This window comes from Aythya fuligula, chromosome 8 (genome assembly GCF_009819795.1).
Source record: "Aythya fuligula isolate bAytFul2 chromosome 8, bAytFul2.pri, whole genome shotgun sequence".
Taxonomy (NCBI): Eukaryota; Metazoa; Chordata; class Aves; order Anseriformes; family Anatidae; genus Aythya; species Aythya fuligula.
This window is the reverse complement of record NC_045566.1, coordinates 12,166,239-12,187,193: the sequence shown is the minus strand read 5'-3', so window position 1 is coordinate 12,187,193 and position 20,955 is coordinate 12,166,239. Positions and strand designations below refer to the sequence as shown.

The following is a 20,955-nucleotide window of genomic DNA, read 5'->3' as shown; positions in this document are numbered from 1 at the left end:
TGTCAAAAAAAGACCCGAAACACCTGTATATTCCAGGAGTACTGTCTAACACTGTCTACCGGTGAAAGGAGTTGAGTTAAATCTTGCAGCATTCTTACTTTGCTTTAGGTGATATTTAACACTTACTGTGCATGTCTCTTGGTTTGTGTAGGAACCTGCAAGTTTGAAATATAAGTGAATTTAAAAGGGGCTGGCAGTATGTTCCTGTTCTGTAAACCTGTTTGACACCATGTTTTAATTCTGTATGCTTCTTCATGTCTTGCTCAACAGAACAGATGTACATATGTTGGCTGCGGTGAATCCCATGTCGATCACAGTACAATCCATTCCCAGGTATGTATATTTGCTAGTAATACAGCAGTTAGAAACAGTGAAGTAGAACTACAGAACTCTTTGATTCTGTGTAGCAAAGCCAATAATCTGTTAGTATATCTATTTGGCAGTTTGGTTCTTTGTTTTAGTTTTTCTCTTACAGAAGCAAGTCTTACTGGCTTAGGGACATGTAAGTTTAGAGTCTTTGTGCAGTTGCATAATTATTTATGTAATTCTGACACCAGTGCTTCTTAAAGGACCATGGTGAAAATTAAAGAAAAATAATAATAATAAAAATGATTTTCAAGATCCATAGACAAGACTGTACTTAGGTTGAAGTACAGCATAAAAGTTTAATTTGGGATTATGGCTGCCTAATGGGTAAGAGGAGGAAAGTTGTATTAAAGAAGATGGAGAGTAGAAGATAGGAATTAAAAATTGTAAATCACCAGAAACAGGTGCTTTGTTTCTGTATTATGGTTACTGTTCTGGTGGCTGCAGATAAAAGCCCTGTAAGCCAAGGTAAATGTATCCTTTCATGCCAAGTCTTGATTTTGAATTCAGCTTGGGAGGAGCAATGGCATGCGTGCACTGTATTCACCAGCACACCAAGTTCTGTCAAGGGTGGTCAGCTTGAGTGCATCTGTTTGGATCTTAAATTTACTGTCTCTTCAATGCACACACATGTACAACTGGAACAGTTGCCAAAATGACAGAAATAAGCTGCATCATTCTTTCTTAACAAATATTTTCAGAATCACCGGCTTTCTGATGAAATTCTTGCCACTAATTTATAATTAATTGGAATAAGAAAAAATCCAATAGAAATTTCATAGAAAATATATTGAAGACTCCACACTGAGCTATTTTTGGTCCTTAAAAATAATAATAATTTAAAAAAAACAAAACAAAACAAAACAAAAAAAAAAGAAAACCAAAGTAAACAATCCTCACCCCCAGCTGGTGAACGTTAATGAACAAATAGGACATAATATAGTTCTACAAGGAATTCACTTTGCATTTTACCACCACTCCTAAAGCAGGACCTAGTGCATATTTATATAAATCAATATTGAATTAATATAAATCTATATAAATGTGCATTTTTAACTAGCTATTTAAGCTTATTCATGGTTCTAAAGCCTTTACAGTAGTTATATAAAGGGGCCACTTGTAGTGCAATTGGGTAACAGATGGTCCCTGAATTTCTTGCCTATAATTTTACACCTTCTGGCTTTCTATTGTAGCTTATCCCTGTTTCACATGCTGTTTTAGCAATGTTAAATAATTACAAGGTAACAAACAGAAAGGGAATAGATGGCTTTACTTGATGGCAGTGACATCCTTGTCTTGATTTTTCTCATTGATTTAATTTTAATTTTTGGCCCTCTTTAAGCCCTCTTCAGGATACAAGCTTTCCTAATTTGCTATCTCAAGTATTTAGTGGTTACCTTTATTTGATCTTTGTGCGTTTGTTTTTTTCTTATGTGATAATCCTTAACTGATTAGAATGACAGAGACAAGGTTGATGGGAATCATTTGAGTTCTCACAAGTTTCCATCAGCAAGGCTTCCTATACTGCAAATAATTGTGTTCATTGTCTCCACTTTGTGAAAATTATTAAACCCTGGAGACTTCTAAATGCTTGTGCAACAGAAGCTGCAAAATCAAGCATATTCTTATGTTTAAAATATTCTAGGATACTTACTTACTGTGATGTTTCTGATAAGTTTTGATGGTGGGAGGGCTTCTTAATGAAACTACAGCCCACACTTTGTATTAAAAGCATTATTCTTTTACAAGACCTTATTAAATGAGGGAACTTGGAACTCAGACATCCTGCAGCAGTATTATTTTCCCAATTTCTAGCAAATCTCTCATCTATAAAGATGTCCAGTGCTACCGTGTAAGGAAGAGATACAGGAAAGTGTGGTGAAAATATCTCGAGTTTAATAGCAGCTGTTTGCATGATCTTACAGTAAGAAAAGAGGTCAACAAAAGAAAGGTGAAGGTTAGAAACATAAAATATGCTCCATCTGTCAAATTTTTATGTTGCTGCATAATGTGAAGCTGTCAACGAGAGAACTAATTGAGTCTAGAATGAATGTTTGCTTTGGTATGAGCAGCTCTTATAACTGACCTAAGAATCTTGTATTATCTTCTATTTGATTGTTCAATGGCCAGCAACGTGAAATTCGTACAGCAAACTGGTAGAATGAAACACTGTCCTTACTGTATAGGAGGAGGCTGCCATTGTGACTAACAGCAGATACTGAAGGTAGCTTTATTGTGAATTTTAACTTTCCACCACAATGTCAGTTGTGGTTTAACCCTGAAGGCAGCTCAGCACAACACAACCACTTGCTCACCCCCCACTCTCCCAGTAGGATGGGGGAGAAGAATCAGGTCAGGGGGAGTAAAAGCTTGTGGGTTGAGATAAGGACAGTTTAATGGGACAGAAAAGGGAAATAAATTAATATGTGTACAAAACAAGTTGATGTACAACGCAGCCGCTTGATACCTGCTGACTGATGCCCAACCCATCCCTGAGCAGTAGTCTGCCCCCTACCTTGGCCAGCCACCCCATATTAATTACTTGGTATGACATCACATGGCGTGGGACATCCCTGTGGCCAGTTTGAGTCAGCTCTCCTGGTTCTGTCCCCTCCCACCTCCTGGTGCACCCTTAGCCTCCTCACTGGTAGGGTGGTGTGAGAAGCTGAAAAGTCCATGGCTCAGTGTAAGCACTGCTCTGCAACAATTAAAACGTCAGCGTGTTTTTGATGTTATTCTCATCCTAAATCCAAAACAGCACCATACCACTAGGAGGAAAATTAGCTTTTTCCTAGCTAAAACCATGACAGTGTCTTTTTATTTTTATAACACAAGTATGTCAGATATGACGGTGGCTTAAATTTTGATTGTATGTTGTTGCTAGTGTGACTTATACTAAAAATGTGTTGTGCGGTTTACACTAAAATTTCACTAACCAAATTGTTGTTTTTAAATATTTTAATGTACGTATTTATTTCATTGTTGAAAGATCCAACATTTTAATACTCCTGTTCTACCTTGCATGTGCCAGTATTTAATTATTCTGTGCTTCTGAATCATAATCTTGTTTTTTATCATCCTTTAGGAGACAAAACACTGTCTAACTGTCAACCTTACTACACTCCGTGTTTGGTGTTACGCCTGTAGTAAGGAAGTATTTCTGGATAGAAAATTAGGATCTCATTCTCCACTACCAAATGCGAGACTGTCTCAACAAACACAAGAAAATAGCATACAGGTATTTTTTAACCCAATGAAACACAGCTGTAGCTTTGCAATAAACTTTGTCTTCTAATAATTGAGGCATTGACTTTTCCTTTTTCTTGTGAATGTTGTTTCTACTCACTTTTCTGTTTTTATACAATTTCTTTGAAGAGACAGTGCCCATCTTGTATGTTCAATCTCTTTACTCCATGCTAAGAATGTTGTTTTCATCCTCGTGTCTAATTGTTTGTTAATCAGCAGTAATCTGTAAGATACAGAAATTGTACAGGGTTAAATTTAAGGCTAGAAAATGGGGGATAGTTCACCTGTGCTACCTGTTCTGTGAGCTCTTGAAAATCTTTTAAAAGCATAAATGTTCAGTACAATGCATGTAACTGGAAAAAAAGGCATTAATTCTTACCTGTTTAATGTACTTACATAAAACTGACAGGTAACTCAGTTAAAATTGACACAAGTACCAGTGCAGCATTTCTAATAATGTTGTCCTTGGGGAACAGAGCTATAGGAAAGATGATGCACAGGTTGTGTACGTTTTTAATTTATTTTTGAAAATTGAAGTTGTACAGAAAGATGAACAGTTTTTTTTTTTTCAATACACACCAGCACCTCAATTAGAATAGTACAATTGGATTATTTTTTCTAGTGTCTGTTAACCAGAAGTTCTGTTGACTTGATGTAAAGCTCGGTTCAGACTTCTGAGCTTGTTTTCTATTACAATTAACCTGTTTTAATCTTCCAGAGAAATGAGTATAACATACAGAAAAATCAGAAGAACTTAAAAAGTCTGTTTCATGTTTTGTGTGGAATTCTTGTTTCTGTGCTCGCAAAAAGAGCTTGTCAAAGAGTGTTTGCCTAATACATGTGTTCTTTTTCTTTATTTGTACATTTTGTTTCAGCAACTTCATTTGTCTTCATTAAATGTAGTGAGCCATCTGGTGGCATATCAAAACCACACATAGTAACTTTTATGTGATGACTGCTGTGTTAGCATTTCAGTGCTGGCTAACTGATTATTATCCAAATGAATGAAATGCTTTGTTTTGCATTGCTTTGTTTTGATTCTTCATTTCTTGTCATAAAATCATATCAGTGTTGTCACTGGTAATCTAAAAACATGGGCGTGTTTTTTCTGGGTAAACTTTTATCAGGGTGGCTGTGGAATCTGGATATTCTCACTTTAAATGAGATTTCAAAATGCAGTGAGATTTCAAAATGCATTTGCATCATCTGTAGTTCCCAATTGGTGAAAATATGCTTAAGAAGAAAAATGATAAATAGAAGTAAATACATGTTTTTTTTCTCCTTAAAAGGATTTTAAAATACCCAGCATTCCCACACTGAAGACTCCATTAGCAGCTGTATTTGATGACCTAGATATAGAAGTGGAAGAAGATGAGTTAAAGACTAGAGGTAATAAAATCAAAATCTAGCACTTTAATGCCCTTTATCGCATGTGTCCAGCTATATATTAGTTCTAATTAGAACTGTTTCCTGTTCTGCTCCAACTAAGATCTTTATTTTCAGTTTCACCTTAAATGCAGCAATCTTTACCTATCTTCAGAGCAGAGGCTGTGGTGATATATGTAATATACCTGTGAAAGTAGCAACAAAAATAAGAAAGAATGTTGGAGTAATGTTTAATGTAGCTGGTGTTTTAGACACTCTGGTAAGAGTAGTTTTTTTATTAAATCTGTTCTAATATTTTCTCCTGTCTAACCTAAAAGGTTCTTGGTTTGAATGCTTTTCTGCAATTCGGCTAACTTTTTTCTGAGCCTGTAGCTTACAGGTTTGTTTTTTTGTTGTTAGTTCTTTTTTCTACTCAGTAATTTCATGCACTGCTAAACCTGCAGATATAAAAGGTTACACCACCACTAACATACAGCTAGTGGAAAGATAAAAATCAGCGTGGGTGAAACTCCAAAAAGAGAAGCTTTAGTGTTTAATTTTCCTAAGAGAACATCTTGATTATCTCTTAGAAACCTCAGACTGGTATTAATCATTTCCGAAAGGATATATGTATTTGTTAGAAAGGAAAATTATTTCTAACTGCCATTTTCTAAGGAATTTTAGACCAGCAGACTGTTAAAGTTTTATTTTTGACATGCCAATGCATATGTGAAGGCAGTTTGTTTTCTGTCAGTGAAGTTATTCTAATTTATGGATCTTATTTCTCCTTTACTCATCTGCTACCAGTGTTCTCACCCCTAAGTCTCCTGGCATTGGCCAAAAAACCTGTTTCGCCCCTTCTGTTGTCTGGCACAGTCTTTATAGATATATCACCACCACACTGATTTGCCATCTGCCCTTAAATCATTAAATCATGTGTTTTATTCCCAGTTAGTTTTTCCTACCAAAATGTATTATTTGTATTTCTTATTGTCCTATAAATATTTTTGGAAAAGTAAATTTTATGGAAGTAATATAAAAGTAGAACTTCTATGTTGGGCTGCTGTTGTGTGGGCTGCTGCAGGGAAAGGTGACTCCAGCCCAGACAGACCCAACACAATGTTATAGTTCCCAGTAGTATTGATGTGACCATGTTCATACGTTTCTCAAACGTGAAACTCTTCAGCTCCGTTTAAATTTCGTTCTCAAATTTAAAAGTCTTTTTAAATGTATTTATTGAATCAATCACTGGAATATATCTTAATGAGGAAAGAAGTCCCTTCAAAAAATTTATTTGCAACACTCCAGGCTGGAAAACAGACTTGCGGAATATCCATTATATTTTTCAGGTCTAACAGGATTGAAAAATATTGGTAACACTTGTTACATGAATGCAGCTTTACAAGCTCTTTCCAACTGGTAAGGAAAGTGGATGTAAATAATATTTTATATTTGCTTGCACATGTATTTTTTCCTCAAGATTGACTTAAAGACCTTGGGCTGGACTACAGTGGAAGACAACATGTATTTGTTAATTCTCAATCTTGCATGCTACAAGCAATTGTGTCACTGATAGAAAAGAACAGTGTTATGGTATACAGGCTAGGCAGTTTTTACCCTGTTTTCAATTCCTTACTGTCCAAAATGAGAATATATGCAGCTCTAGAAATTAGAAGAAAATCTAACAAAAGCTATAAATTTGTTTCCTTCTATAGAAGAAATCCAAGGAAACACATCTCATTTTACGATTAGGGTTTATTATTATGTTAATATCAAAAGGTCCAATTTGTTGGTTACAAACAACATGTCTGGGACATCCAATGAGAAATCATCTTAGGAATGGCTAGAACACAGTCTTCTCATCCTATTGGGATACCAGTTGATAAAAGAAATCTACAAACGCTGAAGAGAGAAACACTAACCAACTCTGAAGTTTCTTGCACTAGGAATGGTTAGGCTGGTAAAAATACTGGTACAGTGCCTCATCCCTGAAGGTGTTTTACATCAGGTTAGATGGGGTTTGGGGCAGACAGGTCTAGCAGGAGGGGTTCCCGCCCTTGGCAGGGCTTGAAAACAAATGAAAAGTCCCTTTCAACCCAAAGCATTCTGTGATCCTACAATATTTAACTACAAACCGCGTGGCAATACTGGGTGTTAGAGAAAAGATTTAAGATGTTATTTGTGGACTAGGCCTATGGTGATGGTTGCTGTAGTGGTATACATGTATGTCTTCTATGACTAGTAACAGTTACTTTGTATTTGAATACCATTGGACAATTCTGGTGCTCTTAATAAATGTCAGAATACATTGGAATAGCAATGTTGCTGTGCTGCTGAAGTTGTCCTGTTAGGAAGTGCTTGGCTAAACATTTTAAGAATGTAGGAAATGGAATTGTTCAATTACATAATAGTGTTATTCTTTTTTAATGACCTTGTACGAAATGTGGAGTTACTTTTTGTATTTTAACAACATGACAAAAATATTATTTCCTTCTTTTTAATCAGCCCACCTTTGACACACTTTTTTCTTGACTGTGGGGGCCTAGTCCGAACAGATAAGAAACCAGCAATTTGTAAAAGTTACCTCAAGCTTATGACGGAGCTCTGGCACAAAAGCAGGTATTGTATCATTTTGGTGACTATAACTATAAATACGTTCTGGAGTCATAAATGATGGATTAGTCTATCCATAGTGTCTAATTATTTTTTTTGGGGTGTGTGTGTGGGGGGGGGTGGTTATCACAGAATTGCTTTCCTAAAACAAGAAAGTCTAACTTGCAGGATGTTTACTTTCCTTACAGCTATCTCTTTTCAATATCTACTAATGATAGGCCAAAAAACCCCGATGTTATTCACAGTAACAAAGATCTGGCAAGAAAGTTGATAAACACTGTAGAAAGTAGCATTGAGCTTTTAAAAGTAAGTTTGTATCTGTCAGAAATACATCTAGAATGTTTCATGTAGTTGTTTCAAAACATCTAGAATGTCCTTTATCCCGTATCTTGAATCTACATCAATGATTTTTCAGTTGCTTTTATTTCCTGCCATAGAATTTCTATCTCTAAGATAATATTTCAAGATATACATAAACTGTTAAAGAAATAGTAACCATGCATAGTACCAGGAATATGTCTGATTCATCATCTGATTATATATAGTACACTAGAAATATAGTGTACAAGGTCTGATATAGTCTTTATTTCTGTCAGATCACATTTTGTTTTGGATAGGTAAATGAATACCAGCATATCTTTGCTTAATATTAATATTATTGGTTAGATGTGTTGTAGGTCAGTTGCAGGTAAAGTTATGATTCCAGTAAATAGGAAAAATTTCGCTTAAATGCATACTGTTTTATTTAACATGTTTTATGTATTTGAAACTTTTTTTTTTAGGCCAGGTTCTGTTGTTCCAACTGGTTTATTTCAAGGAATTAAAAGTGTTAATCCAACTTTTCGAGGCTACTCTCAACAGGTAAAACTTCCTCGTGTTTTAAATCTGCCGAAGCCATAAGGTTATATTTTTTGAATTGAGAGTTTAAAATATCATACTTCCTATATTATTTAAAGCAAATTAAAAACAAACTTCCATTTATATGCTTCAAATATCAGTAATCTGAAACAGAAACATCAACATTTAAGTCAGCTTTTAAATTTGTATTGAATTATTTAAAGGCTCTTGAATTTTGAGAATAAATTCTTTTTTTCAGTGTTCAAAAATGATTAATGTGCACGTTACTTTTTTTTTTTTTTTTTTAAGTTCACAGTCTTTGTGAACTTAAATTACCAATTTTCATTTGGTAGCCTTAAAAAACACGGTTATTTCATAAGCATCGTTGTGGGAACTGTATGTTGGTAACCTCTTAAGTAGTCACGTATTATTATGTAGTAAAAGCATTTTTCAGATGATTGTCCGGACAGTTTCATGCTGCACTGATACAGTTTGCAGTACTTTAATCCAAAAGCTTTTAATAGAGGAGAAACGTAACCCCTGTAATTAGAAAAGCCTGCTAAAAATATTCATTGGATTTCAGGAGCCTGCTCTTACTCAAAGGAATTTTGCTTTACTGTGTTTGATATTTGTGGAACAGAGGTTTAAAACGCATTCTGATGTTCAACTGCTGCACGTGGCTTTAAAGTAAATGTTTAAAGAGTAATCTCTTAGTTAAAATGTTTTTAAATTTATTAAGAGTTGCATGAATTTCTGGAAAGGTAGAAAATCATCAGTCCTGATAACTTAAAGGGATCTATATGGAAGCTTGGTTCTTGCAGCTTTGAACACTGAGGAGAATATCTTTCCATGCATAGTAACACTTAATGAGACATTTCTAGGTTCTGTGTCGCTCATGCTGTAGTTTTATTTTTAGTAGGTTTCATGGCAACAATTAAAACAAGGCAGGTCTTACATGACCAGCACTATCCTGTTGCACAGCCTCACAAGTTGGACAGCCACATCCAATCTTCTGGAGGGAAGAAGGAATTATTTTGCTAAAGGAAAAATGTGTATCATTTAATCTGTATCTAAAGCTTTTAGTCTCCTTTTCTAATAGAAAGGATTACCAGAAGTAGGTATACTAGGTTTTTCTTCATTACCCAAAATCAAATCTAACAGCTGTAATTTTTAAAAACTAACAAAATATGCTTTATACCAAAACTCTGTGAAAAGAATGTTTTCTGGTCCATGCACTAAGCCGGTGCATGGATTTTAATATTGGGTGGCTTTTAAAATAATATTTCTAAATGTGGTCTAGACTTGTGGTAATATTTGACAGCTTCATGTGGAAACACTGATAGTTTTTGACTTTCCAGACTTGAGAATTAAAATTAGTATCTTGTTGACGGTTTGATGCAATTGGAAAGATGTGCTATAGACCATAATACATTTTAATAAAGTACTTCTGTGCCCAATGAAAGTAAAGCTCTAATTGCTTTACTGAAGGTGCTGCATAAGGTTTTAAAAAACTGTCCTAAAATGTTGCATTGCCAGTAAAGCTGGAGGCTGACCACACTGCTGGTAGTTGAGTTACATTCATCATATATGCAATCCACAATCCAATATTTTTGTTAAAGTTGTTGAAATAAGCTTTCTGGGAATTGAAGCGTTTTGAAGGCATTTACTTGTATGATAAGATTCCTTGTGATGTGCAAGAAATGGATGCAAGAAACAAATACGTGATCTGGAAATCAAATTTCTTTTGGACTTTAGACCTAGAGAGAGGAATTTACTTTATTCTTTTTTTTTTTTTTTTTTTTAGGCCAGCTTTCAGTTATGTTCTAGTTATCATATCCTGTCCTGATACAACTTTAATATTTTCTAAACATAATGGAATAACATTGTAAACCTTGTTTAAAATCCTAGGATGCACAAGAATTTTTGCGTTGTCTGATGGATTTGCTTCATGAAGAACTTAAAGAACCTGTTGTAGAATTGGAAGATGCACAGCCTATGAGTGTTGAAGAGAGTATGGAAGTAGACAACAGCCAGTCAGATGTAGCCTTTCAGTCTTGTGAATCCTGTGGTAATCCTGATAAAACAGAAAACGAGGCTATTTTCAAACCTGTTCTAGAGGATCCTGCAGAGACAACCATGTTAATACAGGATGATGAGAACAACTCAATCACATCCAAAGACTGGCAGAAAGAAAAAATACCAAGCAACAAGCTTAACCGAGCAAGTTCTATGGAAGACTTGGAAAAAGACATAAACACTGCTTCAGAAACAACTGAATTCTTAAATAATCCAGGAACTGTCAAAGTACAGATACATAGCAGATTCTCAGGTAATACGGTACTAATGTGCAATTGATATACTCAGATGGTTAGGTGAAATACTGGTGCAGATGGAAATGAGTTGTAGAACACAATAGGGAGGTATAGGTCAAGCAGGGTGACTGGATCTATTTGTAAACATTGCGCTTTCTTAATTTATTTTTTTTTCAGTTTAAGTGCTCTGAATCCAGTATGAATTCCCCTGGAAAGCTAAAAATATGTACTTGGTAAGGTTTTAGAACAAAAGAGTGGATTTTTTTTTTTTTTTGGTTTTGCTTTTAACTTAAACGCTTGAATTAAAATCATCTTTCATTCCTAAATGTCCAGTGACTTGACAGTATAGTTAGATAAATTACATACCCATTGTGTCAGTTCATTCTGCAGTAACTTTTTTTTTGCCAGAATTTGTGAAATAATGCAAATCTTAATTGCAGAGTACATCAATGATGTCCACATGAATGACGTATCTGGAGTCCAAACCCCATCATCAAATGAAGGGATGAACACCCGCTTATCGAACATTCCTCCAAAATTATGCTCGTCATGCGCTTCATTGACACCAGTCCACAAAAAAGGTCTGTGTCCTCTTTTTTTTTTTTCCTCCCTCCTGGCACTGAATTTGTCCATTTTACAGTTTTCATTTTGCTGTCTGTTGTACCTTTACAGCTGACTTCCAGACTTGGACGATTTACTCTGATTTCACACTAGCATAGCAATGCATTGTTGTTGTTTGTAGAGGTAGTGGGGTTGTGTTTTTTCTCCTTTCCGTAGTGGAGAGAGGAAGCGTTATATAAGCTTGACATATAATAAGACTCCTTTTACTTCTGTAAAATTTTGATAGTTTCTTTATTTGGAAACACTAATGATAATTGTCTCTGCTTTGGGATGATGGAATAATAATGCTTCTAGACAAGTTTATCAATTGCAGTGGTTTGGAGAGAGCAAAGTATAGGAGATGTCAATATCCGCAGAAGGAAATAAAAACTAATACTTTTCAGAGAAGATGCAGTGGTTCTTCAGAAGTTTCATTAGTTCAACATTTTCTAAGACTTAAGGATCCATATGTACACATACTTGTACATGTTGCTTTCCAGTTGCTACTGTTTCTGTAGTGTAGCGTATTTGTTTTGGCAGCATTAGTGCAGCTCTAGAACACAAGGCACAGCATATGAATTTTTGGCTTTATTCATCTAACAGTAGAGCATTTTAATAAAAGTTCTGAAACATTTTTTAAGGTTAACATTAAAAAGCAAGCAAATAACAACTTCAATAGTGTGATCCTCTTTCATTCAACCAACTGTCCAGGATAAATCCTGAAAGTGTTCTCTTTTATCCTTTTAATGTTTTAGCATTGATGTTGAATGATCATAATTTGGTGGATTTGAATCGATTCCCATCATCTCCATGGTCCATTTGTTCAGCAGTTATGAGACTGCCTCTATAGCATTGTCTCCAGTTTTGGTTTCCCTAGGTTCTGGGTGATACTAAGTGGGGGAAGGCTTTGATGCGGAAGGCCGAGAGCTCGGGGTTTGTTCATCCTGGAGAAGGAAAGGCTAAAGTGGAGCTGCTGTTGTCATTGGCATTTAATAGGGTGGTTGTAGAGAAGGTAGAGACAGACTGCTCTTGAGGCTGTGCAGCAAATGGAAATGGATGCAAGTTGCAGAAAGGAATTGAGTATTGAGGGAAATTCTGTATTGAGGTTCTACATGTATGCAGTAGAACTGGCTATGTGAGTAATGGAGAAGCCATTTTACTATGAAGGTGGTGAGGCACTGGAGCAGGTTGCCCAGAGAAGTTGTGGATGCCCTATCCCTGGAGGTGTTGAAGGCCAGGTTGGAATGGGCTATGAGCAACCATGGCAGGAGGGTTGAAACAAGATGGTGTTTGACGTTCCTTTCAGTCCAAACCATTTTATGATTCTTAGCGCTTGAGTAATTTACAAGGATTGCCTGGTAGAAGCAGTAATCTGTTCCTGTGAATAATAATAAATATTTAGTAAACAGAAATGGGGCCCTGGCCCATAATCTACTCCTAACTATGTTATCTCTAATTGTATTATTCAAAGTCAAAGGAAAGCAGAATCCACTGTATCTTACATTAATTTCAGCGTTGTATGTCTGTCCTCTTACAGTTTCAACTGTGTCATCACCAAAAAGGAAGAAGCGCAAGAAGTACAGGAGTGTTATCTCTGATATATTCGATGGGACTATAATAAGCTCAGTACAGTGTTTGACTTGTGATAGGGTAAGTAAGGAGGGGAAGTTCTATTCTTTAATTTTTTTCCAGTACAAATAGCTATAGCTTTATAGACATAGTCGTTTTATAGTAATTTTATTCTCTTTAGGCAGACTTTGTCAGAAGGGAAGGCTGTTCCATTCTTATTTTCTTAAATCCTATTGGCTTCTACTACCAGCACCTTGTGTTTAGTCTAACATTCTTCCACTGAGCTGGAAACTTCCTCAGAGCTAAAAATAATACTTTGAGAATTGGTTTACAACAAGGATGGAGGAAGAAATTTGAGCAACTTAATTTAGGTTGATTAGTTTCTGGAATGTTCTCTATATCTTAATGCATACCTGCTATTGTGGTAAGTTCACAAGTACAAAATGTTACGTAGAAAAGTAAAAGACAGTAGTCCAATCATATTGTTTTAACTGTCCCATCTGGTAGATTGAGCTTAAGAAAATTGATGTCTGACAAAATCCACAAAAAGATATTTACAAGTGATCTAAATCGCTTACTGCTTTCTGAAGTTGTCTTCTACTGCAAGATGTATATTATAAGAACATTGGCTCGTAAAATTATTTGGAAGAGCAGAAAAAAAAATATTTATATATTAGTAGTGGTCTACTCTACATATATATATATATATATACATACATATTATATAATGTTAACATATATATATATATGTTAACATGAAAAAGCAAGGAAACAACAACTTCTATACACATATACGTGTGTGTGTGTGTATATATATGTATGTATGTATGTATATGTAGAGTAGACCACTTTAGTTTCAAAGCAGTAGTACCAAATATTGGGTATCCAAACCTGTGCACTGAGACAAGTTTCCTGGGCACTAGAACCAGGCTCCTCAGTGCGGTGGGCAGTGGTCACAGCTCTAAGCCTGACAGAGCTTAAGAAGCATTTGGACAGTGCTCTCAGAAATGTGGTTTCATTTTTTTGGGGTGGTCCATGTAAACTGAGTTGCTATTGTGGTTCCCATCTAACTCGAGATACCTGATGATTCTATGAACATTTGGTTTAAACCTCACTCTGGTGTAACTGAATGTCCTTACAGCTTCCCTTGTTTTAGTTCTAATAATACCAAGACTCTGGGGTGATCTGGTGAGCAAATTCGACATGAACTGCATATATTTTTAACGCTTTCTTGGTATTTTAACTCTGTGACTATGTGATCGCTAAATCCAAAATCGGGGAAAGAAAATGCACATCTGTGTCTCTTCTGCAGGAGGTCTAGTTACACCAGGTCAAGTTAATGTCAAAATAAAATACTGTCTAAACAATGAGCTGAAGCTTTCTGAAACTCACTTGCTTGAATAATAGAAGCCTGAGACAAAATATTAGGGCTTTTTTAAAATTTATTTTTAGGAAGAATAAGAATTGCTGGGAAAAAAAAAATAAAAGTTACAGTTATAACTGTGCAATTTCACTCTGAAATGTTATTTTTCTTCCTATTTTTTAACGAACTTGTCATTTACTTGCTACCTAGTGTGATCAGTGACTGTACAATGACTTAGTAACATTTACATAATTAAATCACTGTTTCTCTTTATGCTTAACTTTTTTTTCCCCATTTGTTTTCTCCTTCAGTTGTCTGTAACCCTGGAGACCTTTCAGGATCTGTCCTTACCAATCCCAGGTAAGGAAGATCTTGCTAAACTCCATTCTGCAAGTCATCAGACATCTCTAGTCAAGGCAGGGTCATGTGGAGAAGCATATGCCCCCCAGGGATGGATAGCTTTTTTTATGGAATATTTCAAAAGGTAAATGATACTTACCTTGTTTTATTACTTATTTATTTTGAAATTCCAGTTTCTGCTCTTCTGGCAGAACATTTGTTGGTTTTCTTTCTTTTCTGTCAATGATGTTTCAGGTTTGTTGTCTCATGTGTTCCTAGCTGGTTTTGGGGTCCAGTTGTAACCTTACAAGATTGTCTTGCTGCCTTTTTCGCCAGAGATGAGCTCAAGGGTAAGAGGTTAATTACATGAACATGCTGCTTTTTTCTCCTATTATGATAAAAATATTAGCATATTCTTTGCTTTTTATTCTTTGCAATTAAGTGGAAGCCACCTTTTAGCCTATAATACAGTCATTCCTTGCTCTTATGGGATCATTCATTTCAAAAAGGTAAGCTTCTTGTTCAACTGAATGTTTTGCCCAGAATTGCCTGTGAAAGCTGATTTTAGAAATATCAAGTGAATCTTAATTTGGTGTAACAAAATGGTATCAACTAAAGGTTTACACAATTTTCAAAAATTACTGTTTAATAGCCATTCTCAAAACCTAAATTTTGACATGGTAAATTATTTTGCTTTTAAATTCTGTCGCATCATCTCTTCAGACTATTCTGTGCTTCTTAGTTTCATGCTTTTAATTATAAAGAACTTCTCAATTTAATTGCTATGCCAATACTCTTACTGCAGATAAGCATTAAATGCAACGTAAAGACAAATTCTCCTGAAACTTTTATGTATCCAGTTGTTTCAGCTTGAAGGATAATCATTTGGATTTAGAGAATAATGGCTCTTTTTTTCTCTCAATATTTGCAGGTGACAACATGTACAGCTGTGGAAGGTGTAAAAAGTAAGCTAGCTTTTATCTGTTTGTTTTATCTTGTTTCGAGTCCTTTAATGTTTCTGTTAGTCAAGAGACATTTATTTCCTTTGGATACTTCACAGTACTTTTAATCTATTTATACCAACTTGTGCTGCAGCTGCCAGAAATTCAGTATTATGAAGATGCAGGAGCCAGGAAGCGCCGATTCACTGTACCATATTGCAAAACAAATCTGATACATACTTTTTCATGTTCCTTAAAATTCTGGAGTGTTTTGTTCTTTTGATTGAATGGTAAAATAAAAGCTTTTATCTGTCTATTACGGTCAACCTAGCATTGAGATGCAGTAGGTCACTTCAGTGTGTGGAGAACTAAATCTATATAGATTTACACAAGCATGCATGTGTGTTAAATACTAAAGAACCAAGAAACACAAATAGTCTGAAGACTGCTCAAAGCCCTGTATGGAGAAGGAGCATTATTCTTTGCTATATTGCTGGCATCTGCTGTGTATAACTTCTTAAAAATAAACTTAGCTGGTTTCATTTTTTTTCCTTTTCCTTTTGCTGAATAGTCAGTTTAAAGTTCTTTATGCTAAGAGAAACTCTTAGCTGGAAATTGTTTGTCTGTAATTGCCGCTTTGAATTTTTCAGCAGTACAGATTTTTTTCTTACGAAGCATTATTGTGTGTATCATTTTGGCTGTTCCATGTCTAGTTAATTTTGTGTTAAGTAATGTTCACTTAGTATCTTCACTTATTTTGTGTTTACTTAAATTCAATTTAGACTTCTGTTATTCAGTGTAGACTTCCATAGCACAATAAATTGAAACCTTTTCAGAACTAATTGTGGATTATTCCTTTCTTTGCTTAGGTTAAGAAACGGAGTGAAATTCTGCAAAGTGCAAAAATTTCCTGAGGTACTGTTACTACATGCACTTAAAAGCACTTTTTCTGCATGATTAGGAATGTGGTAAGGCTTAAGAGTTGCATGTAGTAAGCTGTGTTTATAATGTTACATTTTGAAAGCCTATATTGGCATTTGTTTTAAGAATGTGAGCAATATTTGACTGTTCACCTTGTAGAAAGCGAACCTGGTTCATAAAATGTAAAGTTAGAAGAATTTTTTTTCCTCTTGTTATTGTCATCCTGTAGAACTTAATTATGCTGTAAATCAAAACTAAATAGCACAGCCAGACTGGAAATCTTTCCAATAAATTATGCTTGTAACTTTACATTTTAAAAGTAATCCAATTTTATACTTCAAAACATGAGTTGATGGCTGCAATAACCAGGAAGAATTAATGTCCCTTGTGACAAGGTGGTGCACTATGCTCATTAAGAAAAAGAAAAGGTATGTCTCATTGCTGCGTCAGTGTTAGTAACAGTTCAGGACTGTCCTTTTATACTGTCAATAAAGTAAGTCTTTGATCACACACAAAAAAATAATCACAAATTCGTTTGAAACTCCTTGAGCCTCAATTGATTTGAAAAAAAATAAATAAAAAAAAAATATCTGTGCAACACAGAGCTTGTGATTGCTTTCCTCAGGCCGTAGGGAAAAGTGATCCTTTTGAGGTGACAGAAGATGGCATAGTATAGTATAATTATTAAATATCAAATAGTAACATATATATATTTCTTCTTGAACAATTATGTTGATCCTTCTTACAGATACTGTGCATTCATCTGAAAAGATTTAGACACGAACTTATGTTTTCCACAAAAATTGGGACCCATGTGTCCTTTCCATTGGAAGGCCTTGATCTTCAGCCTTTCCTTGCAAAGGACAGTCCAGCTCAAATAGTGACTTACGATCTCCTATCTGTCATCTGCCATCATGGAACTGCCAGCAGTAAGTATGCGGTTAATTGCTTTGCATTTGCAGTTAATATTCACATCAGCACTTCTGTTTAAAAATAATATTGATGTACTGAAGAGTAAATAGATGAGTGGTTAATTTTAACATGGAAGTTAAATTCTGTGACTTCTACTGTATAAACAATAAGATGGCTTGCTCTTAGCAATTACACATCTTTGAAATTGTATGGTGCTCCTAAATAAAATTGTACATGGAGGGGGAAAAAAAGATTCTGGAATAGTAAGTACATACTATGTGCACTACTGAAAATGAGACTTGTAAATGTACAAATAATGTTACATCTCAGCATGTAACTAGTTAGCTTATGCATAACTATTGTTTGTCTAGAGTTTTGATGCTTTTTATATCTTTATTTTTCTTGGAAAGAATTCACAGAGCACCATGAAGATATTAGTAATCTTTCTGTAAAGACATTTGCCCGAATGATCACTACCAGTTAATCCCACAATAGGGAATGGATAGTGATGACTAGCTGAATAAACTTCTTAGTGCTATCTGTTGGGTTTGTTTCTGCTCCAGTGTTTTCAGCATTTGTAAGATTTAGAAACTAGGAGAAAGAAAAGTTTGAAGCCAGAAGCCTGAAACTTCATAGTTTATTTTTTAAGTTACATAACTGCTTCTATTCTCCAGACTAGAGGTAGACATTGTTTAGATAAAGTTGCTTTGCCACCATTTTTTCCTGGATGCTGTTTCATTTTCCATTTCATGCTTGGTGAATGATACTTCTGTTAATGAATTTAGTTGTTATTTGATTATTCAATTGTTGTCACTTATATATGTATTTAAAAGTAGTAGTATTTTAAAATATATTATGAATAGTATTCAAAACAGAGTATTGTCTTGATATCATGTAGCTGTTAAATATCTGTGCTAATTTCTACCAAAAAAAATCTGAAACTTGAATTCATCAGAGAAACTGATTTCTGCAAACAGTTCAGATAGCCTGTTTCTGATTTGAATTTTGTGGTTCATGAATGTGTTACACAAGTGGCTTGAAGAATTCAAGAGTTTAAGAGCTGCTTGAATATGCTGAAAATGGTGTCTGACTTTCCACTGGCTGTTAGAAATGCAGGAAGAAAAAAGGCTGATTGTGAATTTGAGAGAAGTTAATATCCATGTCCTGTCTTGCTAACAAATTAATGTTTCTCCCACTTAAAATATTTGCTTTTTGGACTTACTCTGCCATATGTGAAAAAGTAGTAAAATGAGCACTTTTGCATGCTTTTAAATAACTTTGTTCTAACACTCCAGGTGGACATTATATAGCTTATTGTCGAAACAATTTAAATAATTTGTGGTATGAATTTGATGACCAGAGTGTCACAGAAGTATCAGAATCCACAGTACAAAATGCAGAAGCCTATGTTCTCTTCTACAGGTAAGAAATTACAAGTATAATGATACAAATATTAGTCACCTTTTAAGCAATTGGGCAGTTTCATTCAGCTTTCAGAAATTAGCTGCTCTGGGGGAAGAATTTGACCAACCACAAAAGCCTATTTTGGAGAGAGACTTAGTTCTTCAGTTAAGTCCTTACCGCTTGCTTTGTCACTGCTAAAACATATATGGAACTTGAAATGAAAACTAAACCTGCATAAGTAAAAAGCAGTAAGATGACTAACAAGAGAACTTGAGGTAATGCACTACCAGTTCTAACAGTTGCCTAGTTTTCAATTAGAGGAAAAGAATTCTGCACAAGGGGAGATTTTGTATACAGACTCTAATTGTTAAAGCTCTAAAGGGAATTGTGGAAACTCTTTAGCAGATGGGATGTGGAACAACAGGAGTTTCACTGTGTTGTAATTTAATTTCAGGGAATTTATAGGCTGGTATTCTCCTGAAAGTCAAAATGAAAGTCAAGAAGTCATGTTATTATCATCTTCAGTCTAAGGAATTTTTGTACTTGAGTTAATAAAAGCAGCTTGACTCAATTTTCAAATTCTGAGTTTCTGGTATCAACATCAAGTTTCCACTAAAAGTTGTTGACTTCAAAATAGCTCATGTCAGGGTTGCATGAGAAATAGGATGTATTCTGATGATTTTTTAGCTTTCATTAGGATCACTTATATTTGTCACCACTTGAGCTAAGCTTGCGAGTCTGACTCGGTACATTTTTAAAAGGAATGTGGAAGTCATGCTGTAGTGTAAGAACACTGTACCTGATTGTGGGCAAACGTATTAATGAAAGAACAGTGTTCGTTAAGTTTGATTTTAAACAAGAATATACCCACAAAACACTACCAAACACTGATGTTCTTTTAGCAGTTTCCTAAAAAGGTTGGTGGAGATACTTATGCATTTTTTGAATTACAGCTGGAAAATGAATTTACCTGCACGAATTTCATTTTCAGAATTTTACCTTTTTGTTAAATAATTTTGATTTGAATTTTAAAATGTAACTTATTTTAAACTGGTTCAGAGCATTTGGTTTTCCTTCTCTTTTATTGTTTTGTTATATTGTAAGCAGTCTTTGCTATAGCCATTAGGTTTACCTAAAGGTTTTCTACCAGGTATTTGAGTCACTGTTGACTCCAAATATTAACTGAGGTAGCCTAGCTGCTGCTGTGAGATGCTGAGTCAAGTTTCATGTCAGGGCATTGGAGGACGGGATGAATGGACAAATGGTTCAAACCTGCCTTTGGAGAAGAGAGATTCTATCCGATCTAAATAAAGAGAACAGAGGGACTTCCATTTAGACAACAGCAACAGTTTCAGCAAGAAAAATAGGGGAATTACAGAATCTATTGTTCAACCTTAATTCTGAAGCTGCATAAGGAACATCTGTCCAGGAGGACAGCTTGGGAAGCTTTAGCTCAAAAAATCATAGAGAAAATGGGCAGATGGACAGAGCCTTATCTCCTTCTCCTGCATTAGGATACTCCCCTGGATCATAGTGTACTTTCTCTGTTGTAGTCCAACAATTCGTTTTCTCAGGATGGCAAGGTGAATGGGAACTGTTAGGGTCTTTTAGCTGTTGAAATAAGCAGACAAGTGTTTTCTTCTAAGCGTGATTACACCTGTGCTGTAGCTTTGTCAGAAAAAAGGACAAGAATAGACTTGGCAGGAAGTCTAGAGCCCTTTATGCTCTGTACTAAATACTGACTGTTGCAGCACATAATTCTGTGAGGTGAAACTGCTGGTTCTTTGCCACGTGTTTAGATGATGGCTCTAGCTGTTTCTGAAAAGTGTGAGACTTTTCACATGTTAAGTTAACTAGTGTGGGCCCATTTTATTTGAAAATCTAGTTCTCTTTTGCAAAGTGAATTATCTGCATTGTACAAAAGCATATATCTCTGTTTATGATTATTATTTCTCTAATAGGAAGAGTAGTGAAGAAGCTCAGAGGGAGAGACGGAGAATATCAGGCCTACTGAATATGATGGAACCAAGTCTTCTCCAATTCTATGTTTCGAGACAGTGGTTAAATAAATTCAAGACTTTTGCGGAGCCAGGACCAATTTCAAATAATGACTTCCTTTGTATGCATGGAGGTGAGACTGTAACAGTATCATTTAAAAATAATTTGC

The 20,955-nt window shown here is 35.1% G+C and overlaps 1 protein-coding gene across 5 annotated transcripts in view; it reads left to right on the top strand.

Moving 5' to 3' along the window:
• Positions 1 to 20,955, top strand: part of USP33 (ubiquitin specific peptidase 33) — a 36,610-nt gene that overhangs the window by 8,336 nt on the left and 7,319 nt on the right. For 3 of the 5 annotated variants that reach the window (XM_032192171.1, XM_032192172.1, XM_032192168.1), the window contains exons 4-19: positions 271 to 333; positions 3,452 to 3,604; positions 4,902 to 5,001; positions 6,327 to 6,396; positions 7,483 to 7,596; positions 8,373 to 8,451; positions 10,336 to 10,756; positions 11,180 to 11,320; positions 12,877 to 12,989; positions 14,583 to 14,755; positions 14,857 to 14,960; positions 15,542 to 15,575; positions 16,421 to 16,466; positions 17,221 to 17,401; positions 18,680 to 18,806; positions 20,750 to 20,919. In XM_032192171.1, coding sequence (XP_032048062.1) covers positions 271 to 333; positions 3,452 to 3,604; positions 4,902 to 5,001; positions 6,327 to 6,396; positions 7,483 to 7,596; positions 8,373 to 8,451; positions 10,336 to 10,756; positions 11,180 to 11,320; positions 12,877 to 12,989; positions 14,583 to 14,755; positions 14,857 to 14,960; positions 15,542 to 15,575; positions 16,421 to 16,466; positions 17,221 to 17,401; positions 18,680 to 18,806; positions 20,750 to 20,919 — 2,089 coding nt within the window. The remainder of the gene's footprint in view (positions 1 to 270; positions 334 to 3,451; positions 3,605 to 4,901; positions 5,002 to 6,326; positions 6,397 to 7,482; positions 7,597 to 8,372; positions 8,452 to 10,335; positions 10,757 to 11,179; positions 11,321 to 12,876; positions 12,990 to 14,582; positions 14,756 to 14,856; positions 14,961 to 15,541; positions 15,576 to 16,420; positions 16,467 to 17,220; positions 17,402 to 18,679; positions 18,807 to 20,749; positions 20,920 to 20,955) is intronic. The other 2 variants (XM_032192169.1, XM_032192170.1) reach the window with 2 other exon arrangements.